Here is a 22,311-nt window from a genome sequence, read left to right on the forward strand (position 1 = left end):
TGCCAAGCCAGCTTTTGACACGGGTGTATACACCCCAGGGAAAAGGTTACATTTCTATGCTTGCCAAGAAGACATTGCCTTAAAGCAGTAGCTTTCATACTTTCTACTGCAAGGGAACCTTTGCCAAGCCAGTGTGCCTACCAAGGATCCATTATTCCCTCTGGACTATAGAGGAATGTAGATTGGATCCCAGGGGATATACTCAGGTCATGAGAATGCTTGTCAGGTCTGTTGGGTTTCAGTATTGCCCTGTGTGCATCCTAAAACTGTCCCACCCCTGCACCTTGTAGAGATGGGCCAGCTGTATTTCAGGGAAACTCATCCACTGTTCCTGTCAAGCTGTAGAGGAACTCCAGGAAGCCTGTTGTGGATGCTTCCGGTCCTCTAAGTGGGTGTGTGTTGGAGGTTGGTGGGTCGGCACTGGGCATCTCAGGTATGGGAACCGCATAACTTTGCCGTAACGCTCGAATCTCTGGAATTAGCGTTAGCGTTATTGGATGCAGTTGCTTTCCTTGTTGAAACAAATAGAAACTCTTATATTGCTGATAACTAACGGCTAGAAAGACTCTGAGAATCTTTTGGCCAAAATTATTTGGATGATCCTTTTAATGAGAACTTCTACCAAGAAAAGCTTTTCAACTGGCTTTGGCAGGCTCATTTCACAAATCAGTGTTGAATGTCTGCACATTGGTGGTGGATCGAATGCTCTGTAAGGAAGCTCTCGGCTTGTACCTGGCCTGCTCCATCCACGCCTCCCGATACGGCATGACCACCCCAGGGAACAGGTTGTTCTGCGTCTGCGGCGCCTTCCAGCAAACAGCAAGCAAGGCCTTGAGCTCCGAGCGGAAGCCTTCGTTCAGCCAGCAGTAGATGAAAGGATTGTAGCAGGTGCTGCTCATGGCAAAGCAGTGCAACGCGAAATAAAGGGAGTTCTTGGTTTGGATCCCCAGGCTGGAAACGAGCAGCACGTAACAATGGAGCGGGAGCCAGCAGACGGCAAAGACCACCACCACCACCACCAGCATCTTGATACTCTTCTTCTTGCTCTTGTGATGGGCAACATACTGCGGTGTGGTGATGTCCCCAATGGCATTGCGCAACCACAGCTTCTTGGCCAGCCGTGTGTAAGTGACAGTTATGATGAGGAAGGGCAAGAGGTAGAGGAGGAGAAAGGTGGAAAGATCCAAGTATTTCCACACCAGCTCTGCTGGCTCTGGAAAATCAGGAAGGCACAAGCGCCGGACGGTCGCTTCCCTACGAAAGCAAAGAAATATTCCTATCATCACATGGTCAAAAAACCTGGTTGCAGATTAACCGCACTGAATGCCTCCAGTGTGACTTGCAAATACATTTTTAGGACCCTTAATTCCATTAAGTAATTTCTGTGCTTTAGATGTATTGCCAATTCATTCATTGTTGGGTTTAAAGGCAGATCTGAGTCCACAGCTCTTTGTCAGGTATGCTACCACAACTGCCGAGAGTTATCCTGGCCCCACAAAGATTTACTCTTGCCATCCCGTAAAACCACACAAACACATCTCATGAATAGGCAAAACATCACTTGCCTCTCTGTGTGCCATACGTTTCCCCGCATTCCTTACATTTATATCCCACCCTTTCTGCTAGGAGCTCGGGGAAAGGTACACAATATATCTTTCTCCCAAACCCTCTTCAGTAAAAGAGCCCTAAATTCATAGGCCTACCCCAAGGCCACCTCCCACTGCCAGTGGTCCCGCAGGCTGAAGTTTTTCAGAAAGAGCCACGTGTGAGGTGTGGTGGTAGACTGAGGAGGGTGAGAAGGAGGAGGAGGCCTTGTCCTGGTGCCGTAGCTAGGCTGTGAGGAGAAGACTGACCATTCCTTTTCTGTGTTTGCTTTACAGGAAAGGGGGAGATTGTGGAGATGAGCAAAAGGCCCTTTGGGCCTCCTCCTCCTGCCCTGGAAAACTACAGTCTTTCTCCACATTGGAGACCAAAGCAGCTTACATTAGTCTCCTCTCCTCCTTTTTATCAGCACAACAACCCTGTGAGGTAGTTTAGGTTGAAAGTATGTGACTGGTCCAAATCACCCAGTGAGCTTCTGCAGCCAGATGGGGATTTTAACTTGGGTTTCTCAGACTCTGCTCAGAAGCGCTAACCGCTATACCACACTGGCTTCCATAGGGTGGCTGCTGTTGAACAGAGGCAAGCAGCCAGGCCTAGTTGAGTCATGCCAGTTGGATGGCATCAAGTTACTCAGAGGTTTCTTCCAGGCCTAAAGCTGCCAACCTCCAGGTGGGACCTGGGGATCCCCCAAAGTTACAAATGAACCCCAGACAACAGAGATCCGTACCCCCAGGAGAAAATGGCTGCTTTGGAAGTGCACTCTATGGCATTATATCTGGCTGAGGCCTCTTCCTTTCCCAAAGCCTGCCCTCCTCAGACTCCATCACAAAATCTCCAGGAATTTCCCAGCCTGGAGTTGGCAACCCTAGCCAAGCCTGGCGCCAAGTGAGTCTTCCCTCAAAGGCCAAAATAGGCCTGGATGGGGACCTACCCTGTCCACCTTCCTTTTACTGACAGAATCAAGCCTGGAATCTGTGGTTGCCTAGCAACCAACACTGAGGGAGGCTGCAGAAATTCTTTTTTTTTTCCATTTTTGGGTTCCCACCGCAAACAAATGAGGAATAGTCAACCATTCAGCCAATTCTTATGACTTAGAAAAAACTGCTCAAATACTTATGACTTCAAAAGGGAAGCTTCCATTCTTAAGCAGAATTTAGCTTGTAGGAGCTATCCAAATTGCATATTGCAGTCTGCTTAGTTTGAAAGCGTTGGCATCAGATAGGAAGAAAATATTCATGAACAAGGGGAAAACTGAATGTGACAGGATTATATGTAGTCTTTCTTATAATACTGTATGTGGGTCTAAAGAAGAGCATTTGTAAAAACTGATATTTGCTAGAGAACATTCCCTTATGCGATAAGAAACCCATGATTGCTTTTAGGAGAATTAAGTATTTGAGGGAGTTCAGAGTAACTTTGATTACTTAAACATCAAAGTGTTTTACAGGCACTAGTAATCCTCCCCAGGGACATTTTGCCTGAGAAATTGTAATTGTTATAAGCTAACATGCAATATGAAATATTTCATCAATCCTTTAGATAAGAAAAAAAATATACTAAAGGATTTTACAACATGTAACTCTATACAGGTTGTACATATCATCCAATGGCCCTGTAATAAACTTCATGTTGGAAAAACAATAAAGAACCTCATAACATGCATAGCAGAACACAAAAGTGATGTTAAATTGAAATGAACAAGTGCCCCATTGGCTAAACACTTCATTGAAAACAATCATGGTCCCCTTTGACTTCAACTTTTGGGCTGTGCAAAAATTAGCTTGTGAAAATGAAAGGCTGCTGTTGAAAAAAGAAGCAGATTGGATTATGAGACTCTAGACCATAAAAACCAGGATTGTTGACCTCAGGAAATGCATCAGTTTATGTAAAATGGAGAGATCCAAGCAGGAACTCCCAAGGACTTGCGGGAGGCATCTCCCCTTCCCCCGCTATTTCCTCTTCCCCTTTCAAGCTCCCATAGGATCTCCCCTTTTCCTCCTTCAGTCTGTCCTTCCCACCCAACAGCCAACCTACCTCTATCTGCCCCTCTGTCTTCAGCATTTCCTCCCCTCCCCCCGGTTGCCTCTACCTAGGAAAATTGTGGTCCAGTTGTATGGTGCCAGTCACTGGGCCAGGCCCACTTGCATGGTAGGGAATCCTCAAGGACCTGTGGAAGTGCACCTCCCCACACTACTTCTATCATTTTGGGGTTTTTTACACTCACCAATATATGTGTGTGTTTGTGTAAAGTGCCGTCAAGTCGCAGCCGACTTATGGCGACCCCTTATGGGGTTTTCAAGGCAAGAGACTAACAGAGGTGGTTTGCCAGTGCCTTCCTCTGCACAGCAACCCTGGACTTCCTTGGTGGTCTCCCATCCAAATACTAACCAGGGCTGACCCTGCTTAGCTTCTGAGATCTGACGAGATCAGGCTAGCCTGGGCTATCCAGGTCAGGGCCAATATATATATTTTCAGGTTTGTAGAAAGATATTTCCTGCCTGTTCACAGCACCAGTCACCAGACTGGAGTGTGTCCAGAGTAGGGCAACAAAGATGGTGAAGGATCTGGAGACCAAGTCCTATGAGGAAAGGTTGAAGGAGCTAGGTATGTTTAGCCTGGAGAGGAGACGACTGAGAGGGGATATGATAACCACGTTCAAGTACTTGAAGGGCTGTCATAGAGAGGATGGTGCCGAGTAGTTTTCTGTTGCCCCAGAAGGTTGGACCAGAACCAACGGGTTGAAATTAAATCAAAAGAGTTTCCATCTAGACATTAGGAAGAATTTTCTAACAGTTAGAGCACTTCCTCAGTGGAACAGGCTTCTTTGGGAGGTAGTAAGCTCTCCTTCCCTGGAGGTTTTTAAGCAGAGGCTAGATGGGCATCTGTCAGCAATGCTGATACTATGACCTTAGGCAGATCATGAGAAGGAGGGCATCTTGGCCATCTTCTGGGCATGTTGTAGGGGTCACTGGGGGTGTGGGGGGGGAGGTAGTTGTGAATTTCCTGCATTGTGCAGGGGGTGACTAGATGACCCTGATGATCCCTTCCAACTCTATGATTCTATGATTTAGGTATCCTCAGATTGGGCCAACTTGGCTATTAGGGTTGCCACGTTGGGAAATTCCTGGAGATTTGGAGCCTCGGGTAGGTGAGGTTTGGGGAGGGAAGCAACCTCAACAGCGTATAATGCCATAGAATCCACCATACAAACCAGCTGCTTTCTGCAAGGGAACTGATCTCTGTCAACGGGAGAACAGTTGCAATTCTGGATGATCTCCAGCTCCTCCTGGTGATTGTGGGCGATTTCAATGCCAGAATTGGACCCGACAACTCACTATTAGCAGGCGCCTTGGGATTCGATTCGGAGTCTGTTTTGCCAGCCTTACTATGCCAACCCAGACATTCGAAAGATGCAAACTTGAATAAAGCAGGCATTTTGCTGGCGGAATACTGTATCGCCTATGATAAATGTATTCTGAATGGCCTAGCATATCTACAAGACTCTGATGAATTCACCTTTATTAATGTTAATGGGAAGAGCGTTACCGACTATGGGCTGTGCTCCCCTTGGTTGGTGAACTAATTTCAGAACTAATTTCTGAACTAATTTCAGAACTTTCTGAACTAATTTCAGAAAGAACAGAAAGCGATCACATGCCAATTCAAATATCTATAAACTTCAAGCCGGTAGAAACAACTTCAACTGAACATGTACAGGATTCGAATCTTAAATTTTTAAAAAATCAAATGGTCTACTCAGACTGCAGAGTGAATCTTATGATCAACACCGCAGACCTGCAACAACTGCACAGAGACCTGCAAGATGCCAAGTCTCCAGAGGAAGCTCTCTATGCCTACAACTCTATCGTAGAACAATTCTATTCTTTAGCGCAAACATCCAGAGCAAAGTCTCACAGACCACTTACCTGGTTTGATCAAGAATACTTCCAGAAGAAAAAGGACCTGCGTCGGAAATTTCATGATGCAAGACAGAAAGAAGACTACCACAGCTGGCAGGAATATTATTACACTAAATCAACCTATAGCAAACTGATTTCGCTGAAAAAGAAAAACTACTCCGATCAGAAATGGGCATCACTTCTGACTGCAGCAAAATCCAATAACATAAGAGAATTCTGGACCTGTGTGACAAAGGTTTTACAACGCTCTGATAAAACATCAAGTCCAAACATCTCCGAATTGATATGGGTCCAGCATTATACCAATATATTCAACGACTATACACAGTCTTTGGTTAACAATAACAAAGTAATTTCATCCTCCATCCCAGCTTGGCCTCCAGTTGATACCGAAGAAATTTTATCATTAATTAACTCACTGAAAAAACACAAATCTCCTGGCCCTGATGGCATCCCAAATGAACTGCTAAAAAAATTAGCGGATTGGTGGGCTCATCCTCTTGCGAACTTTTTCTTGATACTAAACCACTATGGAGTTTTGCCCGAGACGTGGCTTAACTCAATTGTTCCCATATTCAAAAAAGTTGCGCCAGACTTACCGGAAAACTTTCGCCCGATCAGTTTACTATCAGTTATTGGGAAGCTATATAACTTCCCAAGCCATCCTGGGCTGTCAGCAAATTGGTTTCAGACCTGGAAAAACTACTCTGGACCATTGTCTCATTCTAATGTCACTAGCCGAAAAATATATGAGAGCAGAAAGGGGGAAGCTTTTTGTGGCCTTTATTGACCTAAGCCTTTGACACAATTCCCAAAGACCTCCTATGGCAGAAAAATACACCAGCGACTCCTTGCACTTATATGCCGCCTGTACACCAAGACAACCTGCCAGGTTAAATTCAATACTAATGGTGACCTAACAACAAAAATTCCAGTAAAAAAAGGCGTGAGGCAAGGGTTTGTCTTGGCCCCTCATCTCTTTAATTTGTTCATCAATGACCTAGCTACAGCTCTTACAAGGTAGACAGCCATCTGCCTAAACTGAACAATCATCTAACCCCCCTGCTACTGTACGCCGCTGCTGCCGTAATCTTGGCCAGGACTCCAATTGGCCTTAAAAGATACCTCCTGGCCTTCACTGCCTATTGTCAACAAAATGGGCTCACCATCAATGCAGAAAAATCAAATATTATGGTCTTTGCCAAAACCTGGAGACATTATAATTGGAAAGTCGGCAGCACCACCTTAGAACAGGTCAAGAGTTTCAAATATCTAGGTCTGACTTTTACCTATAATTTAAGCTGGACACAGCACAAAGCACGCACAGTGAACCAAGCCAGGTGTTCGGCACAGGCCATAGTAAGGTTCTTCTACCATCAAGGGAACCAACAAATCCCAGCAGCACTGTACCAATTTGGATTCATGCCTACTCAGATGAAGTGGAATGGATCCAAGGCTGTTTTCTCAGACGTTTTGTAGGGCTCCCAAATTGTGTCTCTTATCTCACTGTCTGCTCCGAAACAAATCAAAAATTAGTAACAACTACGGCCTGGTCATCTGCCATAAAATTTTGGCTACGGATCCATTATCATGCGGGGGAATCAACCCTGTTAAAATACCTACTAGAAGACCTCTACTGGACTGAACACTCTGAATGGACAATCAAAATAAAAAAGAAAATTGCTCAGATAGGCATCAACCTGGACTCCCTGCTTCTGTCCAGCGAGAGTTATATCCTAAGTCTAATAAAACAAAGACTAGTCGATCACGAGTTCCAGCGCAAATTTCCTTTAACGCCGCCAATTTGCTCACCTCAATACTTTGGACTTCCACCTAATTTCCATTTAAACTACCTGGACTGTCTTGACAATCCTAAGCTCAGGAAAGTCTTTATGCAAGCTAGGACTAATTCATTGCCTTCAGCGATCCTCCGTGGCAGATTCCTGAGTCTGCAGATGTGGCACAGGATGTCTCCCTGTCTCATATTCTTTTGGACTGCCATCTTTATGATTCCCCAAGAGGAAACCTAATAAAACCTATAGTTTTGAACTTCTCTTCAAATAATACAAAAATACTTCACAAACTATTAGCTGATAAGGACCCTGAGACAACTGAAAACATGGCAAAATTTCTGACGATTGTGGTCAACCGATGGGAATCTAGTCGAAAGTAGAATCACAACATTAAGGAATGATTTACATTAATTTTATTTTACTCTAACTTTTATCCTTTATATACTGCAGATTGTACTATGCCAATAAAGGTATTTGAAATATGAAATTTTGAAATTTGAAAATAACTGGTGGTTGGCAACCCTAGCTCAGACTCTACACACACACCCCAGGACCCACTCACTTAAGCTCTACACATTTCCTAACCTGAAGTTGGCAACCGTATCTCGTCCCCCCCCCCCCCCCGATCTGTGGATTTAAATATCTGCAGGCAGGGGGCACACTTTGAAATTAGATATATAGATGACTGCTTCAAATAAACACTGGTATATACTAAATGGTCCTTCCATTAGTGATTGCTACTGACTGTGTGCTCTTGTTGAAGGAACACTTAAAGACTAACCTTTCCTTTATTCCTTAGAAGCCCCTTGATCCATTGATCTTGAGCAGCTTAATTTTAGATCTTATATTTGAGGGATATAAGGACTGAAATAAATCTTGCCACTAAAGACTAACAGGTTTGTTACATTCACCAAGGCAGAAGAAAGATTCTTGTAAAATAGAGCCAAAACCTGTTGGGTGATGGACAGTTTCTCTCTCTTATTTTTTTTTTTTAACGTATGGGGAGTTTTTCTCTCTTCCTCGTTTCCTTCATGCAATCATAAGGTCAGAACAAGCTTTAATGGTTATACTTAATGGTTTTGTATCTGGTTGACATTTTACTGTACAAATTGCAATTTGATTTTTAACACAATGTTTTATTTATTTACATAATTTTAACTAAATAACCATTGCTATATTGTTATGAGAACTCAGCATTGTATTTGCATATTACATTACAGATTCCTCTGAAGAAGTCTGTTGGTGAAACACATTGGGAATTTTTAACTGAGTAATAAAATATGTTTACTTTACTTGCACCATCACCCTTGGCCTTATTTTTTATATCTTAGCCCTAGGGGGAAATTGCAACATTTCAGGATTGGTGTTTGAAGTGCTGAGGAGATGGTCCTCAGTGTACTTTAACAGCCCTCCCTCAAGTCCTTTGTTACTTAAAAAAAAAAAAAACCCTGCTCTGTCATCTTCGTCTAATTTCTCCATGGACACCATGATATTTACATATTTTATCCAGAACTGTTAGCACTAAATGCGCAATCAACACAAGCAGCACTCCCAGAAAATTCAGTTTCTCGAGAACGGAGCCTTGTTTACTCACCGTGAAGGCTCCTTCTGTTCTGGATTGGAGGTCATCTTGAAACTCGCGGGTATTACCATCACGTGCCCAGGGTAGGCAGGACCAAAAAATCTTTATTCTACTTCCTGCCGCCTGGGCGGGAACTCCAGTTTACGGGCTCGCCAAGCTAAGGAGGCAGGTAAGTAAAAAGACCAACCAGGCAACAACAGTGTACCTTATAAACAAAAACATGAACTCCTATAAACACTAACGTACCGGGGGAAAACAGGTAAGTGGAAAATACTTGATTCAGTTAAGATGGTGAACATAAAGAGCACTCTGTATTATGCCTCTAACATTAGGCAACCACACCCCTTAGGTACTACAATGAACAAAAGGAGCTAAGTCTTGGATAACTTGATACCCTTATGATTTTTGGGTGGGCAAGATGACCTCCAATCCAGAACAGAAGGAGCCTTCACGGTGAGTAAACAAGGCTCCGTTCTCTTTCTGGTTGGAGGTCATCTTGAAACTCGCGGGATATCCAAGAGCTGTTTGACCGGGTGGGACTATGGTGCATCCAAGACGTGCCGCAGGACCCTTCTACCGAAGGCTGCGTCAGCAGAGGCCCTGGCATCAATCTTGTAATGTTCTATTAATATAGGTGCCGTAGACCAATTGGCCGCCCTACGTGTCTTGTCTAAGGAGGCGTGCGTATCAAAGGTCGCCTAGGTGGCTGCACTGTGTACCAAATGTGCAGTGATGCCAGCAGGAGGAGGCAGATTACTGGCTTTGTATGCCTCAGTAATGCACTGTTTCACCGGGTAACTGATGGCGGCGTTAGACATTTTGACCTTTAGATGGATTGGTTAATGAGATAAATAAGGTATCTGAGTGTCTGATAGGTTCTGTATGACTAAGGTAAACCTTGAGTAGTTGTCTCAAGTCTAAAAGATGCCACTCTTTTTTCCTGAGATGAACAGGATTGGGGCAGAATGACGGCGAAAGAGTCTTCTGTGAATGGTGAAAGATGGAATTCACCTTTGGCATGAAGGTGGGGTCCGGTTTGAGGACCACCTTGTCACTGTGAAAGATAGAGTCCTTCACGCGCTGACAGCGCCCTAAGCTCGGAAACACGCCAGGCTGAAGACACTGCTATGGGAAGGAGGATTTCATCCTCAGCATCCTTAAGGGAATACCCTTAATGGGATTAAAGGGAATGCATATCAATGCTGTGAGGATCACATTGAGGCGCTACGTGGGAAGCGATAGACTACTGGAGGCTTCCTTTGAACCACTCCCTTAGAGAAGTCAAAATGTGGGGATGCCTAGAAGGAGATAAGCCTTCGGAGACCCTAAGAATGGTGGATATGGCTGCCCCCTGTCTGTGCAATGTGGAAGCCTTGAGACCCTGTGCAACTCCATGATGGAGGAACTCTAGGGTCTTGAGAATCCCTGGTAACAATGGATCGATGTGCTTGCGCCTACACCACAGAACAAAGGCTTTCCGGGAGGTGTTAAAAATCCTTCTAGTGGAAAGTCTCCTCGCTTCTATCATGGTAGCCACCACTACCTTGCTGTATCCCTCCTCTAAGAGGGACTTCCTTTCATTTTCCAGGTGGTTAAGTGAAGCCATTGGGGTTCTGGATGAAATAAGGGATCCTGATGAAGCAGGTCTGGGATGTTTGGGAGTTCCCAAGGCATCTGGACGGATAACTCCTTCAGGCTGGGAAAACCTGGATTTTCTCGGCCAACGAGGATCAATAAGAATGACGTTTGCACCCTCCTTCCTGATCTTTCTTATTACCCTTGGTAGAATGGAAATGGGCGTAAAGGCGAACAGTAGTTCCTTCGGTCATGGGGACAGGAGGGCGTCCCTGTTCTCCACCTCTTGGTGGGAATAACGCGTAAGGAATCGCGGGAGGTGGTGAATGCTCACCGAGGCAAACAGGTAACCCCTTGGGCTGGCCGAATCTCTCCATGATCTGATTGAAAACTATCCTGTGGAGAGACCATTCCCCTTTGTCCAGAACCAGACGGCTCGCCCAGTCGGCCTGGAGATTGATAACTCCCCTGACATGTTCCGCTGAAGGGACAGAAGATACATTTCTTCCAGGAGAGAATGATCTCGGCTTCCTGATGGAGCCTGGGAGACTTTGACCCCTCCTGGTTGTTAAGGTACGCTTTCGCGGACACATTGTCCGTGTGGATCAGAATGTGTCTGCGATATAGGAGGCTCCTGAAGTGCTGTAGAGCCAGTTGAGTGGCTCTTAGTTGTAGTATGCTTATGTGTAATCTCTTTTCTCTTAGAGACCACTGACTTTGAGCCATTTGGCCCTGAAAAGTAGCTCCCCAACCCTCTAGACTGGTGTCTGTGTATATCTGTATCTGGACCCCTATGATGAAATGTACCTCTGGTTGAGATTGTTGCTTTGGTACCACCGCAGGTGGGATTGGCGCAATTTCCGGGGGAGGGGGAAGGACTTGCCCCCGCTGTGTGTGATCAAATCCTGATAGGGTTGTAGGATTCCCTGGAGCGGTCTCGAGTGGAACCTGGCCCACGGGACCGAGGTGAGACAGGCTACCGTCTTTCCCAGCAATTTGGCAAGGAACATGATCCTGCCGTGGCTGAAGCTGATTACTGACTGGGACATGGAATGGATTTTGGTGATCCTGTCCTATGGAAGACATATCGGGTTCATGTGACTGTCTATGATAACCCCCCAGGTGTTCTAATCTCTGTGCTGGCTTCAGTTGGTTCTTTTCTAGATTGACAAGAAACCCGTGGTCGCCTAGATATGGGAATATTGTAATTCACTCCTGTTGGAGTAACGCCACCGGCATCACCAGTATTTTGGTGAAGACTTGGGGAGCAGAAGCCAAACAGAAGGGAAGTGCCCTGAATTGGTAGAGTCTCTTGGCATAGCAAAATCTGAGAAACCTCCTGTGGGAGGGGTGAATAGAGACGTGAAGGTATGCCTTATTCAGGTCCAAGGAGGTTAGGACTTCCATAATGGTAGGGCTTCCATAATGGAACTGAGGATCTCCATATGGAATTTCCTGTATCTAACCCTCTGTTTAGATGATTCCGGTCCAAGATAGCCCTCCAGTTTCCATTTTTCTTGGGGACTGTAGGGAGGATGGAATATACCCCGTAGCCAATTTCGGGATGAGGGACTGGTTCTATGACTTGAATTCGGTGTAGGCGGAATATGGCGTCCAGGGATCGCTGATGCTTTGTCCCTGCGAGGAGATTTTGGGGAGTTCACAATTTTGTCTCTTGGGAGAGATGTGAATTCTATGAGATAACCTGTTGATAACACCTGAGAAACCCATGCAAACCTTTCCAGCTTGTGGCAGAATAGTAGGGGTCTCCCCCACACACACACACACCAGCTGTGACTTGGCGTCACTGCTTAGGGGCTTTGGAGAACTTGTCTCCCTTGTTGCCCGAGAACGGATGTTGTCCCTGAGAGGAACGAAAAAATTTGTTTCCCCATCTGTGAAAGGAGCCTTTATTATTATTATTCCAAGAACCCCTGCATTGTTCTGGCCTGAAGGGGGCCAGAGAGTGGAAAGTTCTGAAACTGGAGTAGGCAGAGGAATGTCTTCCCTCCTTGTTGTAGGATCTTGGAAGAACCTTTTTCTTATCCTTGTTTTCCATAAGGATTTTTCTATTCTTTCCCCAAAGAGTCTTCCCCCAGTGTAGGGGTATGACATGGTCAGTGTTTTGGTTTTAAGCTCATTTGCCAGGGACGAACCCACAGTGCTCCTCCGATAGCAATGTTGGAAGAAGTGGCTCGAGCTGTGAGGGACATAGCATCAAGAGATGCGTCTGTCATGAATGCGGATGCCCTCAAAAGTCTGTTAAGGTCTTCCGCAATCTAACGATTTTCTCCTGCATAGAGCTGATAATTTACCTGAGCCACACAATGGAGGCTCTGGTCATAAAGGAGGTTGCTGCTGAGGCTTAGATTGCCAGGGCGGAGGCCTCCTGAACCTTTTTGGAAATAATCTCTGCTTTCCAATAGAGTGGGTCTCTAACTGACCCCATTCCATCTTCAGATGGTAAATCAGATGAGTGAACTGCCACTACAGGGGCATCAATCAGGGAAAGTTGAAAAGGGACATGGCCTGTGGAACCATGGTGTACAGTCTCTTGTATTGGTAGGGGACTGTCTACTGGCCAAGGGTTTGTCCAATTCAGCTTGTACCTAGGTTTCAAAAAATTCTGGGAATGGGATCTCCCAGATGCTAGGTTTGGTACTTGGGAAGAACTCCTTGGCCCCTTTTTCGTGGGTTTAGGAATGGAGACAGCTACAAGGCCTGGATCCTCATTGAGGTCTAGGGTTACCAGAGCCCTGCTTAAGAGTCCCTAAAAATCCTCCGCTGAAATAGGCGGGGATGTTGTTCTTTAAGGAGAATGGGAGTGTCCTCATCGGAATCAATTCCCCTTTTTCTCTGCCTTTTAAATGTGGGGCCACTGAAGAGGTATGCTCCAGGGCTTGAAGGGATTGAGAGTGGGGGAAGGGGCCCTGAGTGCGGCTTTAATGCACCACTGAGGGTTAGATTGGTCTCCCTGCCCCTGGAGGGAGCGTTGTGAGGTGATTAGAGCAGGATCTGAACCCGTGCCCTGTATGAGAGGGGAAAGTGATTCCTTGAGGGCCACCATCATTTAAGCCTGTGTATCCAACACCTAGTTAAACAAATCCACAATTTCCTGCCGAGTTAGAGAAGTCTCTGCCTCGGTACGCGTTACATTACCCCCTTGTGGAGACTTCGGAATGAGTTGAGAGCTTTCTTCTAAGGCGCTCCTAGCTGGGGTGGCCGTCACTGCAGTCTCTCGCCTCTCACTGTGATTCGCGCCATTTTGAGGCGGCTCAACAGAGCGCGCCTCTTTGGGGCAGTCGGCCCTTCTGCACCTTTCACGGAGCCGCCGCCGTGGCTGTTAGAATGCTCTCTGTGACATCGCCCTGTCGAAGCGACGAGGGCTGAGTCATGGTCCTCCTCAGACAATCAGAGTCTCTCTTGGCGTCCGCCATCTTGCCCAACAGGGCGAAGTGGGGAGCGGGAGGAGGGGGGAAATCGAAAGTAGCGGGGGGAAGGGACGTTTGAGGCTAAAGCCAACGAACGGTAAAGGGGGTGAGGGAAGGAAAACAGACTCACTGAAAACTAGACAAAGGTTAAAACGAAAGGAGTACACACGAAGGAAAAGTCTTTGAAAACGAGTCGGAGTTCGAGAACGAAGCTGCTACCCTGATCAAGGCAGGACGGAAACTGGAGTTCCCGCCCAGGCGGCAGGAAGTAGAATAAAGATTTTTTGGTCCTGCCTACCCTGGGCACGTGATGGTAATACCCGCGAATTTCAAGATGACCTCCAACCAGAACGAGAACAACCACCACTCATCTTAAACAAATAGTTGGTATTCATCTGTAGCTCATCAGGAACCTACTGAGCCAATAATTCTGCCATTCCATGTACCGGCTAATGGGAGCCCCCATCGCCATCAACTACCGGGGAGGAGGTGGAGGAGTTTTGTATTTGCCACACTGGCGTCGCAGCACAGGAGGCTGAAAACAGGATATTAAAGATATTAATCAAGCTGTGAAATTAATTAGTAGAGATGGTGAGACGAGAACAAGAGGAGGAAGGGGAGGGAGGCTCTTAACATAATGATGTTTCCATCAGCCCCCCTAGTCTGTTTCATTCAGTACTTTGCCCTCTTCACCTTTTTCAGAATGAGACCTGACGAACAGGCTTTGCTTGTATTTGCTTGCACTTCTGGAGTGGAGCAATGCGAGGTGGAGACCGTTGTTTTCTCAGACATGGGCGGCCATCAAACACCAATAAAGGGAGTGTGTGTGTTTAGGGGGGGATTTCTTTTTATTAGTAGTATTTTTAGGGCAGGGCGCCAGGCCTCCTGCTATGCTGTGGGCCCCACCCCCCCGGCAGCCGTCTTTGCTTTCTGCTGCTCCAAGCAGCGGCAAGAGAAAAAAAACAATATTGTATGTGCTTTTAGGTCAATTCCAGGTAAAACCTGGAAGTGATGTAGAGTAGCTCTAGCAATCACCCAAAACTCTATGGTTTTATCTGAAAGTGATACATCACCACACATGATATCATGTCCCCCATGTCTCCACCCCTGAACCTCCTACTGTGCCTGACTACACTATTTTAGGGGACATTTTGAAGCGGAAAAGTGTTAGATGGGAGGGAGCACTGGAGCCGTACTCTGCCCGCCACCTTCTCCTCCATCCTTCTCCCGTTAGCACTTGTTCTTCTAACCAAGCACCAAGACTGGCAATGAGCTTGTTTGGCAGCAGGGAGGGGCTGTAAGGGGGAAGCTGTGGACCAGGGTTGCCAACCCCCAGGTGCAGCCTGGAGATCTCTAGGAATTACAACTGATCTCCAAACAACAGTTCCTCTGGTGAAAATGGCTGCTTTGGAGGGTGGACTGTATGGCATTATACTTTGCTGAGGTATGCCCCATCCACAAACCCTGCCCTCCCCAGGCTCCACCTCGAAAATCTCCATACCATACTGTGGGCAAAGAAGGAGGAAGTTAAGCACCTGCCTGCAGCTTTATTGCTGTTTGGCATTTGTAGACAAGAGTCTGCTACTGTCACATGAGGCCTGATCACTAGAAAATCCAGTCACAAACTTTCCCTTAAGGCATTTAAAAATGCAGCGGCTGTTCATTGTGTAGGACAGAGGCTGCTGAGCCAAGAAGCTGGGATTTGTTGCTGTGTTTGCAGCTCTTGCTGTGTCCATTGTGAGCCTGTGACAGAAGAGCCGGACAACCAGTCAATGCTAGATGGCAACTGCAGCTTCTTGAGCTGCAAGCACGCTGCTCTCCGGGATTCAAAATGTTGCCGTCGTAGTTTCATGTGGCTGGCCATTATGAGACAGCTGATGAGATAAGGAGAAATGTATTTTTCCAAGTGAACTAGGGTGGTAGTGAATAGAAATATATTGCCTGCAAGAAGAGAAATGCTGAAAGGAACTGGAAGGGGGAAATTCTGCACACCACCACAGTCCTACAGCTATTGGCTTTGGCCATGCACTGTGTAGCTGACACACATCGGTAAGGGGTAGCTCAAACATTAAAAGGATATCACAAAGAAAAATGAAGTGTAACAATGTTTCATGTGCATGCATTTTTATTGCACATTGAAAATTAAAAGCAATAACTTAAATGAGGGAAGGAGAACAAAGAGACTGAAAAACCTAGCTTAAAAGGTAAAGAGGAGTATTTGCACTAAGGACAAAGTGAAGAGAATGTTGGTCTTTCACCCACTACCCTGAGTTCCAATTCCAATTTAGCTGTAATGATAACACTAATCTGTCACTCTCAATTCTTTAATCTCCAACATTTGAGTATCAAAGGGCTAGAAAATATTTGGGCATAGTTAGCTGTAGCAGTCTGAATAGCCCTGACTGTCCTGAGATTGGCAGAGCTCAGAAGCTAAGCAGCGTTGGCTGAGGTTTGTACTTGAATGGGAGACTACCAAGAAAGTCCAGGGTTGTTATACAGAGAAAGGCAAAGTACCTCTCTCTGTATCTTGCCTTGAAAACCCCATGAGGAGTCACCATAAGTTGGTTGTGACTTAACAACAGTTAATTATTATTATGATTGGTTAGTGTAGGCAAATTGGACAGGTAATAGTAGCATGCCCCAGACAGGAGCAGCTGATAACTTGGTTCTGTAACAGCAGAGTGCCTCGTGATTGAGTTTGGCCTTCTTGCTTATCTCTTCCTCTTTGTTTGAGGTACCACAAAGCAGCAGTGTGTTGTGTTTTCTCTTTAACAGGATGTCTCTGGTCCACTCCTAGGTCAGTTCAAGGTATTTTGTTGTGCCCCTCCCCCAATGCACTACCCCCATGCCCCCCTGGGTCCAAGGCAGCATGGGCTGGCAGGGAATGCAGGTCACTTCCCACTCAGCTGATGGTGCGGAGTGAGCTGAGGAGCTTTGCGGCACCCTCCTCGTTGTGCTGTTGTTTAAGCGGCTTGGCTGGCGAACTTGCCCTGCCCTGTTCTACTTGCCCACAACTGGTATCTCTGCAGGAAAATACACATTTGCTTTAAAAAAAGGTCCTGTCTAGTGGCGTCTGGATTAGCGCTTCTGAAATTGATGCGTGTATGAGTCCAGGTGGTCTTCTACCTCAAATATGTACTGAAGGCTGTTTCTGTACACATACATGTCCTTTCTAGGAACTTAGGGTAAGAAAATTTAAAACTGTGAATAAAAAAAAAACCACAAACCTGGGGAGATGTTGATTTACACTAGCTAGGTCCCCCCACATGCTTAATGCTTATTTCCAAACCAACCTGCCTGCCACAATCTCTTGGTTGGCAAAAGCGTGGGGGGGATTGGACATAACAGGTCACCTTGTATGTAGGGTTTGGGGGGGGGGTGCTGCTTTTGTCTGTGTTTTTTTCCTGCTATTTTTATTAGCTTATTCAGATTCTGTCAATTTCTTGTTGTTAATTGTCATTGTTCTAAGTAAAAATATTCACGTTATTAATCAACAGACCACTACTGTCTCAAATATTAACTTATGCCACATTTCAAGAGCAAGCAAAGAAATGTTTCTAAAGTGTAACAGGCACACAGTCTGATGGAGAGAAAAGGGTGGGTTAAAAACTCACCTGTAATTATACTGGAAAAGCTTTTGGTAGATAGCGTGGGGCAGCGAGAAGCAGGCCGCCAGCCCCCAGATGACAGAAACGCTCAGTGCTCCTTTTGTCAGGGAAAGCCTGGGCTTAAGTGGGTTGAGGATGACCTGAAAGAAACAGGACTTTAGAATGACTCTCTCATTGGTAGGTTTTTTATGGCTCCCCACAAAGGCAGCTTTTAAGCAAATTACTTGTATACTTAAAAGCTTGTGTTATTAGACGTCAAATGCATTACCTCTCTTTCCCATAAAAAGAGCACTTTTTAGTCAATTTTGTGTGCTCTCTTGAGAATTTTCCAGGTTTAATTTGTTAATTCTGTAATTTCTCTTTACTGTAACAAGGCTCCATTAACCATTTTCAATGCTGACCTGACTTTCTGTTATTAATGCCAACCACTAAAGAACTCTCCTGGAGGGAAGGGGGCATGGTAGAGCCAGATCTCATCAGATCTCAGAAGCTAAGCAGGTCAGTACTTGGATGGCAAACCACCAAGGAAGATAATTCACAGTGGGTAGCCATGTTAGTCTGTCTGCAGTAGTAGAAAGGAGCAAGAGTCCAGTAGCATCTTAAAGACTAACAGAAAATATTTTTGTTAGTCTTTAAGGTGCTACTGGACTCTTGCTCCTTTCTACCACCAAGGAAGAATCTGCAGAGAAAGGCAATGGCAAACACTCTCCACTTCTCACTTACCTTGAAACACTCTTGCTGGGGTTGCCATAAGTCAGTAGCAACTTGATGGCACTTATGTAGGTACATAAAGAACTCTCCAACTTTATTAAAATTGGAACCCAAACCGCTGGTGCTTCTGTGAATATTTACAAGCTGTTAAAATCTGCACATTTATTATTGCTCGGTGGATCACAAGACGTGTAGACCTTCTGTTCATGATGACTAAAGATCTGCCATGTCTTAAGCAGGGCACCTCCTACTGTTCAGAACCACCTTTCCCCGCCACCCTCCAGTGAAGACGCTTCTGGTTTCAGAACACCCATCCCAAAGTCTCTTTGGGATGAAGTGGGGATACCATACCTGATGTCGGTCCAGGGCTATAGCTGTCAAGGTCAGTGTGCATACATGGAGGGAGCAATACTGCACAAAGCGGCTGATGTGACACATGGTTTTTCCAAAGACCCATGTGCTGTTCACAAATCGAACCTGTGGGAAACCAACAGGGCCATCAGCAAAGCAAAAGGCATAATTGCTACCAAGCCAGAACAAATAAGAATTTGTTTTTTGCATTCAAGCCATCCTTCACTCTCGAGAGAGATCCCAGGTGAGCCAAAGGCGAATAGCCTTGAGCAAGCCACTGTAAAGTCACAACTATTTCTTGCTGCATCCCAACCACACTGCCTGTCTTCTCACTCAGTCTTACTCCTTTCCATCCATAGGAGCTTCTGCCACTGTGGTGGAAAGTGCCAACAAGTCACAGCCAGCTTATGGCAACCCCGTAGTGTTTTCAATGTTCAGAGGTGGTTTGCCATTGCCTGCCTCCGTGTCCTTTCTTGGTGGTCTCCCATCCAAGGACTAAGCAGGGCCAACCCTGCTTAGTTTCTGAGATCTGATGAGATGGGGCTAGCTTGGTCAGGGCATTGCCACTAGACCATTACCCATACCTACAGTTAAATATACCCCCTCTCCTCTCCTATCTTGCCTATGAAGCCCTCTGCATGACCACTAACACACTTCTTTTTCACCTCATTGCTTTGCTAATCATCTGAACCTGACTTGTTAATGAATGGGCTCTAAATCCCCAAAGAACGTAGCCACGCAGCCAATGCAGTGACCTCCCTTACTGGACCAGGGGGGTGGCAGGGTGGCTTAGCACTTACCAATGTGAAGGGTGTGTTGAGCAGGGTGATCATGAGGTCTGAGACAGCCAAATTAACGATGAAGAGGCTGGTGGCCGAGTGCATCCTCTTGTTCTTGACCACCACGTGGCAGACCAGCAGGTTCCCAAAGAGAGACATGACAATGATGACCATGTAGGCCACAATGAGGACAGCCTTCACTGTGGGCTTCTGTGACTCTGGTTCATACTTGGCCAGTTCGGCAAACTTCTCCCACTCAACAATCCGTCTGTCTGTCCAGTTGAAAGATGTCCTGTTGCCAGCCTGGTAGAGGAACATGAGTTTGCCCACAGAACCATTGTGGTTCAGCTCCTCCAGAGTGCCTAGGGAGGGGAGGAGGGCGGCGGCGGCGGCCAGGAGCAGCCTTGCAGCGAGCAGCGCCAAGCGGCAGAAAGGAGCCCCGCCCCCACCGGACCAGCCCAAAGGGCCGCTCACCTGCACGTGGCCTCCGCCCGCTCGCCAGACGGCGGGCCTGTCTGGGCTCAGCGGCTCAGCAGCATCCCCGCCGCTCCCAACACCGCCCGGCCGGCCGACCGGGATCTGGCGAGCAGGAGGCGCCTCGTCCCCCCCCGGCCTCCGCCTTCCGCCCCTCCTGCGCCCCGACGCCCTTCCCGGGAACTCCCGCGGAGCCCAGCAGCCCCCGGGGGGGGAGAGCGAGGCGCGCGCGGGCCGGGGCGCGCCTGGGGGGGTGGGGGGCTCCTGATTCGCCAGCGGGGGCCTTGTGACTGGTGGAAGAGGATTTGGAGGGAAGGCTAGGGCCAATCGGGGGTAAGGGAGTGGTGCCTGGGCAGAAGGAATAAAAGGCTTTGCCTGAAAAGGGAGGGGTTCACTCCTAGGGAGCAGGGCTGGGGAGAGGTTGCTGCAGACAGAGGAATCCCTCATCCAGGAAGGGGTGAGTTAGCCTGAGGCCTAGTGGCAGGGGACAGCTAGGGACAGGTGAGTTAACCTGAGGCCTAGTGCCAGGAGACGTCTAGGAACAGTAAAGATAGACATGTTAGGGTTTTTATTTGTTTGATTGCCTGCCTTTACTGGTTTTGTCATTTGAGTTATCATTATTATCATTATTATTGTGGTTTGAGTTATCATTATTATTAGAACTCTTTAATAAACTGTTTGGTACTCTGCCTGGGTCCTCACGACCCATTTGGTCACCTAGAAAGTACACCCTGTTGGAAGAAGCAGCAGCCAGGGGCAGGGAAGGTGCTCTGGGCCCTCCTGAGTTAGGCCCACACCAGAGTGGTGGCAGCTACTGAAGATCCCATTCCTCTCCCTTACCTGACAGCAGGTAACAACAATCATAATAAAATCATATATACCTAAAATGCATAAATAACAAAATTCATAAAACCGTTCAATACAATTAATACAGTTGACAAGATGGTACTCATATAATTCCAGGGCTGTTGGAGGCCTGGCCAAGCAGCCAAATCCCTCCCCCTTAGAAGTCCCGAGGGGGGGGCAGGCTGGTAACGATGACAACCTGTGGTTGCCCTCAGTTGTAGGCCTGGTGGAATATCTGTTTTACAGGCCCTGTGGAACTTCTGAAGGTCCAGCGGGGCCCTGATGTCACTCAGAAGAGCATTCCATCAGGCTGGGACCAAGGCCGAAAAAGCACTGGCCCTGGTTGAGGACAACCACACACTTTTAGAGAATGAACCAATACTTTTCTCTGCGCATTGATGTTGGGTGGTGTGACTTTCATTCCTCCCAATTTTCTTTTTCTTCGTTTTTGGTTAAGTTTTTTATTATCTTTGCTATTGTTTAGTGTTAAAGAAGTATAGGTCAAGGTGTGCTTATAAACTTGGTCCATAGTTAGCGTAGATGATATTTTTATGTGTATATTTCTACTGGGTTCGTTAACCAGCAACTAGCACTTTAGTTCCCATATTTACCAAGATATTTCTGTTTTCTAGTGTAACATTTTTTATATTTTGCTTATTCAATTTCTTGTAAGTGGCAGACCTGGCTTATTTCTCATTACTGAATTTCTAGTGGTAGAATTCTTTGTAGACAGTTCAACATAAGTATTCATGTGGGTCATGTCGAGGGTAATGCCTTTACAATGGTTGACCTGAGTCTTTCTTCCTCTTGGCATCTTCGGTCCTCTCCAGTGCCATCTATTGAGTTTTTATAACTATTGTTTTGCTTCTACAACATTTTTTAATTCACACCAGTGACTGACATGTGAGATAACCCAGTACAGCAATTTTAATCAAAATGTGAGATGTTGTCAGGCTTCAGCAAATACACGGCATTTCAGGCAATAGAACTCGAATCCAGGCAGAGCAGCGATTCAAAGATTTATTCTGAAAGTCAATGATTTCAGTAAGGAGACAAACAAGACTGGAATACATGACTGGGGTGGAGAGGATACATATATAGGACTGATACAATAGGGTTATAGGAACAAAGAGACAATGTAGTCATTTCCTGCCAGTAACGACTTAAGTAAAACTGAAACAGAAACCCTTAAGAGCAATCAGTGGAGGAGACGGCCAATATCAGATGGAAGATTTACACGGGCGGGTCCCAATACAAATGTAAATCCCTGGCCGGAGTTCGTGTGCAAAACGGGGGGGGGAGTGCACGGAGAACCTCATCTTGTTTGCGGGGAAACCATCTTGTTTGGGACCTGAGCTATCAGAAGCCCTATCTGACATCCCGCCTCTCCAAAGACCCCCTCCCCAGGTTCCCAGGCTTGTCGGGACAACACTGATGGAACTCGGTGTTCACGTGTTCAGCTGCGACCCACTCATCGTGACTTGAGTTCAAGTGTTTCCAGTGCACCAGGTACTCCAGCTGACCCCTCCGCAGCCTGGAGTCCAGGACCCTGGAAATTTCAAAATGCTGTTCCCCCTGCACCATGATAGGTGTTGCAGGGGGTTCGGGGTGCCAATTAGGGGCGGAAGAAAAGGGTTTC

At 46.5% G+C, this 22,311-nt stretch overlaps 1 protein-coding gene across 1 annotated transcript in view; it reads right to left on the minus strand.

Moving 5' to 3' along the window:
- Nucleotides 1–659: 659 nt before the first annotated feature.
- LOC130486457 (G-protein coupled receptor 83-like) overlaps nt 660–22,311 on the minus strand; it is a 32,067-nt gene continuing 10,415 nt past the window's right edge. The window contains exons 2-5 of the mRNA XM_056859727.1: nt 19,374–20,116; nt 18,574–18,699; nt 17,518–17,651; nt 660–1,254 (exon numbers count right to left, since the gene is read on the minus strand). Of these exons, the coding sequence (XP_056715705.1) occupies nt 660–1,254; nt 17,518–17,651; nt 18,574–18,699; nt 19,374–20,116 (1,598 nt within the window). The remainder of the gene's footprint in view (nt 1,255–17,517; nt 17,652–18,573; nt 18,700–19,373; nt 20,117–22,311) is intronic.

This window comes from Euleptes europaea, chromosome 13, assembly GCF_029931775.1.
Source record: "Euleptes europaea isolate rEulEur1 chromosome 13, rEulEur1.hap1, whole genome shotgun sequence".
NCBI lineage: Eukaryota > Metazoa > Chordata > Lepidosauria > Squamata > Sphaerodactylidae > Euleptes > Euleptes europaea.